The sequence below is a fragment of the Lissotriton vulgaris genome, chromosome 2_2 (genome assembly GCF_964263255.1).
Source record: "Lissotriton vulgaris chromosome 2_2, aLisVul1.2, whole genome shotgun sequence".
In the NCBI taxonomy this organism is placed as follows: domain Eukaryota; kingdom Metazoa; phylum Chordata; class Amphibia; order Caudata; family Salamandridae; genus Lissotriton; species Lissotriton vulgaris.
The window spans coordinates 312,927,279-312,940,228 of record NC_141688.1 but is presented as its reverse complement, the minus strand read 5'-3'; the positions used below and the strand labels follow the sequence as shown (position 1 = coordinate 312,940,228).

General features: G+C 52.8%; 1 protein-coding gene across 2 annotated transcripts in view; it reads left to right on the top strand.

Annotated features, from left to right (window-relative positions):
• LARGE2 (LARGE xylosyl- and glucuronyltransferase 2) overlaps positions 1–12,950 on the top strand; it is a 196,764-nt gene that overhangs the window by 82,888 nt on the left and 100,926 nt on the right. For both annotated transcript variants that reach the window (XR_015309191.1, XM_086959654.1), the window contains exon 2: positions 6,206–6,384. Coding sequence is in view for 1 of the 2 variants with exons in the window: in XM_086959654.1 (XP_086815780.1) it covers positions 6,285–6,384 (100 nt within the window). In the remaining variant the exon portion in view is untranslated. The remainder of the gene's footprint in view (positions 1–6,205; positions 6,385–12,950) is intronic.

Here is a 12,950-nt window from a genome sequence, read left to right as displayed (position 1 = left end):
GGCTCAAGGGCCTACAGTGTGTACTGGGCAGTATCAGTGAGGCCTTTCATTGGGCTCCAGGGGCCTGCACTGTGTACTGGGCAGTATCTGTGAGGCCTTTCATTGGGCTCCAGGGGCCTTCAGTGTGTACTGGGCACTATCTGAGAGGCCTTTCATTGGGCTCCAGTGGCCTGCAGTGTGTACTGGGCAGTATCTGTGAGGTCTTTCATTGGGCTCCAGGGGCCTGCAGTGTGTACTGGGCAGTATCTGCGAGGCCTTTCATTGGGCTCCAGTGGCCTGTAGTGTGTACTGGGCAGTATCTGCAATGCCTTTCATTAGGCTCTAGGGGCCTGCAGTGTGTACTGGGCAGTATCTGCAATGCCTTTCATTGGGCTCCAGTGGCCTGCAGTGTGTACTGGGCAGTATCTGCGAGGACTTTCATTAAGCTCCAGTGGCCTGTAGTGTGTACTGGGCAGTATCCATGAGGCCTTTCATTGGGCTCCAGGGCCTGCACTGTGTACTGGGCAATATCTGTGAGGCCTTTCATTGGGCTCCAGGGCCGGCAGAGTGTACTGGGCAGTATCTGCGAGGCCTTTCATTGGTCTTCAGTGGCCTGCAGTGTGTACTGGGCAGTATCTGTGAGGCCTTTCATTGGACTCCATGGACCTGCAATGTGTACTGGCAGTATCTGCGAGGCCTTTCATTGGGCTCCAGGGCCTGCAGTGTGTACTGGGCAGTATCCATGAGGCCTCTCATTGGGCTCCAGGGGCCTGCAGTATGTGTACTGGGCAGTATCTGTGAGGCATTTCATTGGGCTCCAGGGGCCTGCAGTGTGTGTACTGGGCAGTATCTGTGAGGCATTTCATTGGGCTCCAGTGGCCTGCAGTGTGTACTGGGCAGTATCTGCGAGGCCTTTCATTGGGCTCCAGGGGCCTGAGTGTGTTCTGGGCAGTATCTGCAAGGCCTTTCATTGGGCTCCAGGGGCCTGCAGTGTGTACTGGGCAGTATCAATGAGGCCTTTCATTGGGCTCCAGTGCCTGCAGTGTGTACTGGGCAGTATCTGCGAGGCCTTTCATTGGGCTCCAGGGGCCTGAGTGTTCTGGGCATTCTGCAATGCCTTTCATTGGGCTCCAGGGGCCTGAGTGTGTACTGGGCAGTATCTGCGAGGCCTTTCATTGGACTCCAGGGGCCCGAGTGTGTACTGGGCAGTATCCATGAGGCCTTTCATTGGGCTCCTGGGGCCTGCAGTGTGTACTGGGCAGTAGCAGTGGTTACTCCTCTGCTAAAGAAGGCCACCTTGGACCCTTTGTACCCGGCCAATTATAGGCCCATTTCGCTCCTGCCTTTCTCGATAAAAATCCTAGAGAAATTGGTCACTAGGGTCCTGTCCAGCTTCCTTGAAACCAACAATCTTTTGGACGTAGCCCAGTTTGGATTCAGGCCGGCCCACGGAACGGAGTCTGCTTTGGTGGCCGTTCTGGACGACCTGCGCTCGCATTGCGACATGGGAGGAGCAGCATTTCTGGTGCTGCTCGACATGTCGGCCGCATTCGATACGGTTGACCATGCGGTGTTACTGGGCAGGCTCTGGGAGTCCGGGGTGACCGGCCTGGCCTTGGACTGGCTGGCCTCATACCTCTGTAACAGGCAGCAAACTGTGGCCTTGCCGCCTTTCCGATCAGCCGTAAAAGATGTAAATCAGGGTGTGCCGCAGGGCTCCGCAATCAGCCCGATTCTTTTCAATTTATATCTTCGCCCTCTAATAAGTTTGATTAAGCCATTTGGCATCTCAATCATCAATTATGCTGATGACACAACTTATTTTTTCCTTTGAGGGCAGGGAAGCGGTTTCTATGGAATCCTTTCACCGTTGCATGACTGCAAAGGCGGACTGGCTGCGTCAGAATTCACTCCAGTTCAACGGAGCAAAGACCGAAGGTCTCCATTGCTCAATGGACCGAATGCCCCATCCTTTACCCGAGGGGTTCTGGCCTCTTTCTACTCTAGGCACCGTTGCGGCGGCAGAATCCGCCCGCAACCTTGGCGTCCTGTTCGGGCCTAGCCTTCAGCTGGATGCCTTCGTTAATAAAACAGTGACTTGCATGCTACTACTCCGTATGTTACGGAAAATTCTTCCGTTACTTCCCCCCGCGGCAAGGACGGAGGCAGTGCGTAGTATCATCCTCAGTAGATTAGAGTCTGTAACGCACTGCTTCTGGGGGCCCCCAACACCCTGGTCGCGAAGTTGCAACGGGTGCACAATATGGCAGCTAAACTGGCCCTTTCACAACCGCGGTCTGCCTCTTCCTCTCTTGCGCTCTCGGATCTTCATTGGCTCCCCGTCCAAAAACGGATCTGCTTTAAATCTTCTTGTCTGGTTTTCAGAGCTCTGCACGGGTTGGGGCCAGTGATGTTGCAAGATCTATTCTCCTGGTACTCTACCGCCAGACCTTTGAGATCTTCCTCGGCATTCCTGGTTACAGTTCCCAGGATAAAAAGGGTGAGGATGGGCGGCCGCTCCTTCAGCTTTGCGGCCGCCAAACTATGGAATTCCTTACCGATGTCCCTAAGGTGCAAACAGGATCTTTTGTCTTTAAAAAAGGATCTCAAAAGTCACCTCTTCCCGAGAGCTGCGTAGTGTTAACATCTTCTAGGTAATGTTTATGGTCGAAGCGCCAGGATACCCTCTGGGTGACAACTGCGCTCTATAAGTGTGCCTACAATTACAATCTGCGAGGCCTTTCATTGGGCTCCAGGGGCCTGCAGTGTGTACTGGGCAGTATCCATGAGGCTTTTCATTGGGCTCCTGGGGCCTGCAGTGTGTTCTGGGCAGTATCTGTGAGGCCTTTCATTGGGCTCCAGGGGCCTGCAGTGTGTACTGGGCAGTATCTGTGAGGCCTTTCATTGGGCTCCAGGGGCCTGCAGTGTGTACTGGGCAGTATCCATGAGCCCTTTCATTGGGCTCCAGGGCCTGCAGTGTGTTCTGGGCAGTTTCTGCGAGGACTTTCATTGGCCTCCAGGGGCCTGAGTGTGTTCTGGGCAGTATCTGTGAGGCCTTTCATTGGGCTCCAGTAGCCTGCAGTGTGTTCTGGGCAGTTTCTGCGAGGACTTTCATTGGCCTCCAGGGGCCTGAGTGTGTTCTGGGCAGTATCTGTGAGGCCTTTCATTGGGCTCCACGGGCCTGAGTGTGTACTGGGCAGTATCCATGAGGCCTTTCATTGGGCTCCTGGGGCCTGCAGTGTGTTCTGGGCAGTATCTGCAATGCCTTTCATTGGGCTCCAGGGGCCTGCAGTGTGTACTGGGCAGTATCTGTGAGGCCTTTCATTGGGCTCCAGTGGCCTGCAGTGTGTACTGGGCAGTATATGCGAGGCCTTTCATTGGGCTCCAGTGGCCTGCAGTGTGTTCTGGGCAGTTTCTGCGAGGCCTTTCATTGGCCTCCAGGGGCCTGAGTGTGTTCTGGGCAGTATCTGTGAGGCCTTTCATTGGGCTTCAGGGGCCTGAGTGTGTTCTGGGCAGTCTGCAATACCTTTCATTGGGCTCCAGGGGCCTGCAGTGTGTACTGGGCAGTATCTGTGAGGCCTTTCATTGGGCTCCAGGGGCCGGCAGTGTGTTCTGGGCAGTATCTGCGAGGCCTTTCATTAGGCTCCAGTGCCTGCAGTGTGTACTGGGCAGTATCTGCGAGGCCTTTCATTGGGCTCCTGGGGCCTGCAGTGTGTACTGGGCAGTATCTGCGAGGCCTTTCATTGGGCTCCAGGGGCCTGAGTGTGTTCTGGACAGTCTGCAATGCCTTTCATTGGGCTCCAGGGGCCTGAGTGTGTACTGGGCAGTATCTGTGAGACCTTTTATTGGGCTTTAGGGGCCTGCAGTGTGTTCTGGCCAGTATCTGTGAGGCCTTTCATTAGGCTGCAGTGCCTGCAGTGTGTACTGGGCAGTATCTGCGAGGCCTTTCATTGGGCTCCAGGGGCCTGAGTGTGTACTGGGCAGTATCTGTGAGACCTCTTATTGGGCTTTAGGGGCCTGCAGTGTGTTCTGGCCCGTATCTGTGAGGCCTTTCATTAGGCTGCAGTGCCTGCAGTGTGTACTGGGCAGTATCTGCGAGGCCTTTCATTGGGCTCCAGGGGCCTGAGTGTGTACTGGGCAGTATCCATGAGGCCTTCCATTGGGCTCCTGGGGCCTGCAGGGTGTACTGGGCAGTATCTGCGAGGCCTTTCATTGGGCTCCAGGGGCCTGAGTGTGTACTGGGCAGTATCCACGAGGCCTTTCATTGGGCTCCAGGGGCCTGAATGTGTTCTGGGCAGTATCTGTGAGGCCTTTCATTGGGCTCCAGGGCCTGCAGTGTGTTCTGGGCAGTATCTGCAATGCCTTTCATTGGGCTCCAGGGGCCTGCAGTGTGTACTGGGCAGTATCTGTGAGGCCTTTCATTGGGCTCCAGTAGCCTGCAGTGTGCACTGGGAAGTATCTGTGAGGCCTTTCATTGGGCTCCTGGGGCCTGCAGGGTGTACTGGGCAGTATCTGCGAGGCCTTTCATTGGGCTCCAGGGGCCTGAGTGTGTTCTGGGCAGTATCTGCGAGGCCTTTCATTGGGCTCCAGGGGCCTGAGTGTGTTCTGGGCAGTATCTGCAATGCCTTTCATTGGGCTCCTGGGGCCTGCAGTGTGTACTGGGAAGTATCTGCGAGGCCTTTCATTGGGCTCCAGGGGCCTGAGTGTGTACTGGGCAGTCTGCAATGCCTTTCATTGGGCTCCAGGGGCCTGCAGTGTGTACTGGGCAGTATCTGCGAGGCCTTTCATTGGGCTCCTGGGGCCTGCAGTGTATACTGGGCAGTATCCATGAGGCCTTTCATTGGGCTCCATGTCCTGCAGTGTGTTCTGGGCAGTATCTGCAATGCCTTTCATTCGGATCCAGGGGCCTGCATGTGTACTGGGCAGTATCTGTGAGTCTGCATCTGGAAACCCACCTAAAATTGGGTCAACGTCCCCAGCCTACTGATGGCAGGGACCCTGTAATGAATGGACCACCACCTATGATAGCCTGCGGGCAGACTAAGGCCAACCTTTGATCCACCATCCAGTGTTACTTATAATTGCTGTATTGGTAACAGTGGCGTAACAATAGCCCCGCATCCCCTGCAGTACGGCGGGTCGCTGGCCTGAGAGCTCTAGACTGGCACGGAGGATGGGAGGGGGGCCCCCTCAAGTTTCGTTAAGCCACTGTGCTCGCCTGGTACCCTGGGCCAGGGTTGTGTTCTGCCTGCTTGCCTTGTACCCTGGGATCTGAAGCCAGGCTGCTGGGCCTGGGTTGTGTTCTGCCTGCTCGCCTTGTACCCTGGGATCTGAAGCCAGGCTGCTGGGCCTGGGTTGTGTTCTGCCTGCTCGCCTTGTACCCTGGGATCTGAAGCCAGGCTGCTGGGCCTGGGTTGTGTTCTGCCTGCTCGCCTTGTACCCTGGGATCTGAAGCCAGGCTGCTGGGCCTGGGTTGTGCTCTGCCTGCTCGCCTCTGACCCTGGGGTCTGAAGCTAGGCTGATGGGCCCGGGTTGTGTTCTGCCTGCTCGCCTTGTACCCTGGGATCTGAAGCCAGGCTGTTGGGCCCGGGTTGTGTTCTGCCTGCTCGCCTTGTACCCTGGGATCTGAAGCCAGGCTGCTGGGCCCGGGTTGTGTTCTGCCTGCTTGCCTGGGATCTGAAGCCAGGCTGCTGGGCCTGGGTTGTGTTCTGCCTGCTCGCCTGGGATCTGAAGCATCGCCTTGGATCTGAAGCCAGGCTGCTGGGCCTGGGTTGTGTTCTGCCTGCTCGCCTTGTACCCTGGGATCTGAAGCCAGGCTGCTGGGCCTGGGTTGTGCTCTGCCTGCTCGCCTCTGACCCTGGGGTCTGAAGCTAGGCTGATGGGCCCGGGTTGTGTTCTGCCTGCTCGCCTTGTACCCTGGGATCTGAAGCCAGGCTGTTGGGCCCGGGTTGTGTCCTGCCTGCTCGCCTTGTACCCTGGGATCTGAAGCCAGGCTGCTGGGCCCGGGTTGTGTTCTGCCTGCTTGCCTGGGATCTGAAGCCAGGCTGCTGGGCCTGGGTTGTGTTCTGCCTGCTCGCCTGGGATCTGAAGCCAGGCTGCTGGGCCTGGGTTGTGTTCTGCCTGCTCGCCTGGGATCTGAAGCCAGGCTGCTGGGCCTGGGTTGTGTTCTGCCTGCTCGCCTGGTACCCTGCCTCTGAACCCCATTCTTCATCTCTTGTTCTTCCAGGATCTAGGATGTCGGACGCAGCCGCTGCAGGACTCCCGACCTGACCTTGGCTCCCGCCTTCAAGCCTGGCCTTCCCACCATGCTTTGCTCCTGGCGCGGGAAGCTCAAGCTCGTGCTGCTGACGGTGGTGGGCGTGGTCCTGCTCACCTGGGTTTTCCTCTTCGCAGGAAGTCTGGAAGGTGAGTGGGGGTCTGCGGGGGACATTTGTCATTCCCAGCCTTTGAGTGGGATAGATAAGGATGGGGGGACACCTTTAAATGGGGGTTAAATCTAAATTAAATTGAATTTATATAGCGCTTACTATCTCTGACGAGGCGCTGCAGCGCTTTACGGTGAGCAGCGTGCTACACGGGAGCCCCAAGTTAGTGGTCAGTCCATTAGTTTTTGGGGGTAGATTTAAATGCCCATTCCATGCATTCACACATTTTGTTTGTGGGACATGATTGACAGAGGCGTGATCACTAGAGGGGGCTTTGAGAGGTGAAATGTCTTGTTGGATTTTAATGAGATCGTTATAGTTTAAAAAAGAGCTTAAGACGGATAGACATAAGATTTAGAGAAACGTGTACGCAAAAGAAGCAGGAAAAAGGAAAACCGTGATGCACTTAAAAAAATTGAATTAAAAAGGGTATGGAAGTAAGTAACAATAACAAAAGTTTGATAGAATGTCAATTTTTTGTGCAGGATTTTAAGGAATATAGCAGGTGGAGAAGTTTTTGCAAGCAATCTGTGGATGTAAACCTGTTAGAAAACACTTTTACATTCTGCTCCTAAGGAATGTAGCTGACACAACCTTTCTAGAGGCAGTTAGGAGGTGACACAGATAACAGAGAAAAGGCAGCCAGTGCTTGTTGATTTCGCTTTACTGTCGAGCAGTGCGACAAATAAGCACCTTTTGTTACGTGTAATTACAATGAGAACCCTCTGGAGAGACCCTTTTACATACCTACTAAGCAGAATATTTAATACTGTAAACAATCGCTACACTTTATGCAAATTACGGCCACTTACAAATACAAACTGGAGATATCAGAACGCGGTGGTAAAGTTGCAGCTAACACATGTGTGTGTCGATCAGGAGAATGCAGAGGTTAAAAAGTAATTTTTTTAATTTTTTTTTTTTTTTTACCAGTGACTTGTACATGAGCAGTAACTCATCCTTTCACATAACCCCGAACCCATTCTTGACTCCAATGTACCCCGTCCGCCCTCTGTATCTACCATTCTGTCCCGGGTTTCCCCTCGTGGCACCCCCCAAGCGCCCTTCTTCTGCACCATCCTCTTACACCATCAGTTGCACGTTTTCACTCTAACTCCTAAACATAACCAAATCCATTGCCCTTAGCCTAACACTAATGCGCACTCCAGCCCTAACCTTACACCTTCCTTTACACCACCCCTTGCGCACTCTAACCCGTCCCTTAAAGTTAACCTAACTCACCCCTTGTCTTTATTCTTACTATAAAGCCCCTCACATCGTACCTTATTCTTATCTTCATCCCTAAACCATACCTAAACATAATGTCTTACTTTCTCTTACGCCCTCCAAGCTGCTTTTTCTGCTCTACGTCTCTAGTTTTCTACCTGTGCTGTATAGTTTGCCTTGTCACTGCAAACCTATAATAGAGGTACCACAGCCAGATCTTCAGGTGCTGGGGCAGCGGGAGAGATCAGGACAGTGTCCGTCGCCCCTACTCAGCCTCGCTCTGGTTCTGTTGCATTCACCTCAGCAGGCAGCACCTCAGCAGGCAGCACCTCAGCAGGCAGCACCTCAACAGTTGGGCACCTTGCCACACCTGGTGTACCAAGGGCGGGGAGCATGGTTCCGCACCATTTTCCTGGAGTTCCCCTGTCCTGGTGTCTCCTCTCGTCATGTCCTCCCTTGACTTAGGTTTTCATCACCCAAAGCACGAGAACAGACCCTCCACTCTTCTCTGCTTCTGAAAGGTCCTTCATAGGCAGCCAAGGACCTTCAGAGCTGAGCACATTAGCCGCCTCTCTGTCAACGACCACGGCACCCAGGATATACCTTACCTTTTACTCAGGCATTCTATCCTCCCCTCTCTGGTGGAGCCCACTATTTGATTCCGTCGCAGGCCTTGTTTTCAAAAAGTGCCATCTATGCTTCCAAGTTACTCACTGAGGTGACCACGCAGTCCTTGAATTTCTGGGTCCACGTGTCTCCTCCTTTCTATGTCTCACAGCTGTTTATAGGTTTGGCTTACAACTGTGCAGACTCCTTGCGTTGTGAAGACTGTCAAGTCCTCCAGTGCCCCTAGAAGGGCAGATGTGTTCCGTTCAGTCTGCTGCCTGGAGCTCTGCGTCTACCTCTGACTCCCCTTCACTCTAGGTTCCCCTCAGGAAATAAATTGTGAATAAATATGATATTTGTAAAGCGCGAACTACTCACCCTTACGGGTCTCAAGGCGCTGGGGGCAGTCGTGGAAATTAATTGAGCTATTGCCCAGAGTCACATGGTGCTGAGCTGATCTGCTGCTGGAGCCGGGGATCGAACCGTGAGCCCTGGACTCCGAAGTCAGCTGCCCTGGCCGCTGTGCCACACCTCTCCACAGGAGGGAGTCACGCCTGCATTTTTAGATCACTTATGTTCATGGTCTTGGCCATCTCAGGAAATCAAGGGTCTTCACCCAGTTCCCCTTCTGTTTATTTTCTTCAAGACTCATCTTTAGTGGCAAGTTGAACTTCTCGTCAAATTTTCAGCTGCTCGTCATCGGGGTGGATTGTCCTCCATCAGTGGGTCAATATGCTGCGGGACGTTCTCTGGTCCCAAGATGCTTATTTGCACCTTGGTGGCCCTCCCACTGGACTGGAAGCCCCGCCCCCGACTTCAGTTCTGATGGGAACCTGAGGGACTCGCTATGTCCTCTGATACCTCCTCTGAGAGACCACCTCACCACGTTGTTAACTTATCGACACCAGTACATTGCCTCTGGGCACCACATGTTGTGTAGCGTGGGAGTGGGAGGGAGGTACGCAGTGTCTGTGTGGGATGCTGGGGATGAGAGCCCCCTTCCGGGGAGGGATGGGGAAGGTCACTGTTCCATCAGCAGTCTTACCACAGACCGATGCTCACAGACTTCCATCCCAGGCCGTGGTTTCGCTGAAGCCCCCAGAGAGCGGCCATCTTGGAGCACATCCATTTATATCATTAAAAACTCTGAGGTTTTTTTGAACACTTCTTAAAAACAAAAGGTGGTATTGTTTGTTGAAGATGTAAATTACTACTGTGTTGAACAACTATTGAACAATGTTTAGGCTATTTCAGAGTGCAGCATAGTTAAAAAAATTGAAATATTCTATGATGTTTGTTAGACCCAGCGGTTTCAAGCTGGCTTAGATGCAATAAAGCCCGTCAGAATCCACCGTTCCAAATAGGATGAGTAGGTTACACTTGTTCAATAATCTGTGCTCACCCTTTGGTAGCTTGGCAACGAGCAGTCGGGCATATCCAACAGGCCTCAGTGTAGTTCGCAGAGTTTTGCTACGTGGAACTCCGCGAAGTTACAAAAAAACTCCATGAAGTTACGCGAGTGTCGTTGTGCAGTGCGATCTGCCATTTGTGCTGGTATTCCTGCTGCTTGGTTAGAAATTCTACCCGAGCAGCAGCTTGCCAACTTACCATTCGCGAGCGGGGAAAATGTATTGGCACAGCACCTCTCACTGCACACTGCATATGCTACAAAGTGTCCACACCGTATGTATAAAACACTTGTCTTTGTATTATACTCACACACTGAAATTAAAATGAGATACACATTGTATATACACACAACGGTTATACACAATTGTCAAACGTTCTATTGAAATCAAAATGAAACACACATTGTATATACACTTTACAGTTCTGGGCAATTGCTGGACTGGGTGAGAAGATTATGGGGAAATAGTCCTGCAACCAGTAGACAATTGCTGGACTTTCCCATTGGCAGAACGGTTAAGCAGTCACAGTACTATGACTATGCCTTGTTACTCCGCCCCTCAGCCTTCAACTACACCAGCCAACGATACACGTTGCCCCGGCTGGTGCCCTGTTGACTAGACAGTCTGAACCACCTTACACGGAAAGAAATGTGTGTGTATTGGCATTTATATAGCGCACTACTTACCCGTAGGGTCCCAAGGCGCTTCGACCGCTGCGAAACCCTTCCTGGCTTCCCTGAGAGATGGTCCCTTAATGGGTATCTCCAGGGTGAGACCAGGCATCCCCGGCGGTCTGGTGGGGCCGTTAGTGAAGATGAGGCAAGCTAATGCCCAGAGTTGCCGAGTGTGATCGCTGATCAGAGTGGGCACCGAGGCGAGAGAATTATCGAGTCCGCTGACCCTGGTCCAGAAACCTGCTGCGCCGGGAATCGAACCCTGGTCCCGGGCCGTCCTCTGCTCTCGGGTCTGCCGCCTCTAACCAGTGAAACCGTTACTTACTTTTGTCCATCCGGACTACACCTCCAGTCAACCAACAGCACCTGCACGAGTGCGGGATCGATGCCCCCCCATAGACAAAAGGTGTGAACCAGAAAGCTGGCGCGCTTCCAAGTCTGAAAAAATGCTTTCCCCTCATGTGGAGGTGTGACCTGCCATAGACTCCCTACAGTCCGCTGCAGATGCCCACAAGGTACACAAAATCTCTTGGGTCTCATAACAAGGTTTATCAAAACTATGCACCCTGTGACGTGGGTCAGGGAGTCAACAACCTTGAATCCAGGCCATGATGTCAAGCACTGCCATCCTCCCTATCTAGAGACCGAAGACAGTCTCGGCTCCTGTCTCTGGTTCCCCCAACACCCCTCGGACACGACACACTCTGGAGCGCAAGCGAGCACAGGTCCCCTGGTAGCAAGCAATGGTCCCTCTGACTTTCCAAGCTTTACCCGCTTTCCTCAAACTCCTCACATCCCGGCACCTCAGATGGCCTCTGATCTTGCACACACACTCCTCTTGCACAGCGAGATGATGGTGTATGTTAGGGCGGTCATTTTCCCAACCACGATCACTTCCACCTCTCTCTACCACCCCCAGTGCGGTCCTTAGGATCTCGTGGAGACAGTGAGATCCTTTGTGTCCCTGGGATCTTCTGGACAGGAGGCCAGCTCACCCGCCCTTGAAGATTACTTCAAGACCCAGGCCACGACAGCTGGAACTTAGCTGCAGGCCAGCAACATCCAGGCAAAATCCACCAAGTGATAGTCCCCTCCTTGGAGCATGACAAGCTACAAGCTAGTACCAGTCTGTGGATAGTCCAGTTTCAGTCCGTCCAGCGCTAATGACTCCTCGTGTCAATGTCCCAGTATCGAACCAGCAGAGTATGGTTCTAAGTCCAAAAGTGTGTCTACTTTCATAGGACGAAGCCCAAGTAGTTATACCCACCAAGGCCTTTGAAGATGCGATTAGTTCAAAAGGTCACCTTTGAAATGCACAGGCCCCCTCTAAATTTTGTCCTGTCTGCCATCCATCCCCAGGAGGTTTGATCACAATCTTTAGAGGGGCCAAGACCCTGCCCCTTGGAATGTAGATGCCAATTCCACCCCACATAACCGTCCAAGAAAGACCCTGCAGTTTCCAGTGAACCCCTCGTTTATGTCCCTCTCTCGAAATGCACAGATGTGGCTGTCCCTAGCATCCAAGTGTGAATTAGGAGACCTGCTACTAGGCACACAGAGCTTGCACATCGAAAGGCTCACTTTCCCAAAGGACATTTCCAGGTCTGTTATGTCGAAGCCCCTCCCACTACTGGAGAGGATTTGCCATTACGAACTCATCAATACCAAGCACTATACTGTTACTGTTCTGCCCGTAGGAAATAATGCTCAACAGCATTTCCCTACATCCCCTCATGCTAAGCTAATGTAAGAGGCAGGCCCATCGTACCGAACACACCATCCGGTGTCATTCACAACTCTTGCAGGTAAAGCCTACACAAAGCTACCCACCCTCTACCCTACAACTCCCCCTGTCACCAGGGAGAACTCTGATACAGCAGGAGACACATGGATCCTTGGCACGTAGCTCTATAAATGTCAAACTGAGTAGCAGTAAGTGGATGGCACAAGCAGTACGGCAGGCCTATGGCGGCGCATTCGAGGCCCCTGGTATAGGTCTCACCCCATGACAAGGGACTTACAGATAACTCTAATCGGCCAATCATATATACAGAGATCCACAGTGTGTACATGACGAGCGCAGCGCTTTCACACTACACAGCAGTGTCGGACGCGCTCCAGTCCTAGGCTAGGAAAATAAGGTCAAAACGTTTGGTCGGCAGCCAAAAAGATTAGGAAAGACAACACCAACAAAGGCCCGGTCTACCAATGTTGCACTTTTCTTATGTATGATGGCGCTATTTAGACATTGTATCGGCCATTAATAAAGCATTAATAACTCTGAGAACTTGACGATCTTGCAGAGCTTTGCAATATGACCTGATGAAAGTCTTGGTGTCTTTGCCCTCTGCTCTGAGCACCCCAATATCGCATGAACGTATTGGAAATGTTCAGAGGGGGCCTGGTTACTGCCGGCTACACCCCTTACCCGTGTCACCATGGTATGAAAGTTGCCCTGCGAGCAACTTCACAGGATGTCCTGTGCTGGCCCGCAGGAGTACATGCTCCCAATGCCAGAGCCTGGAATGCCCATACCCCGCAGCTCTGTGCCAACCTTCACAGGTTAGGAGGAAAGCTCCCTCTCATTGTGTGACCACTTAATTTGTTTGCTTTCCGACACATGCACATTG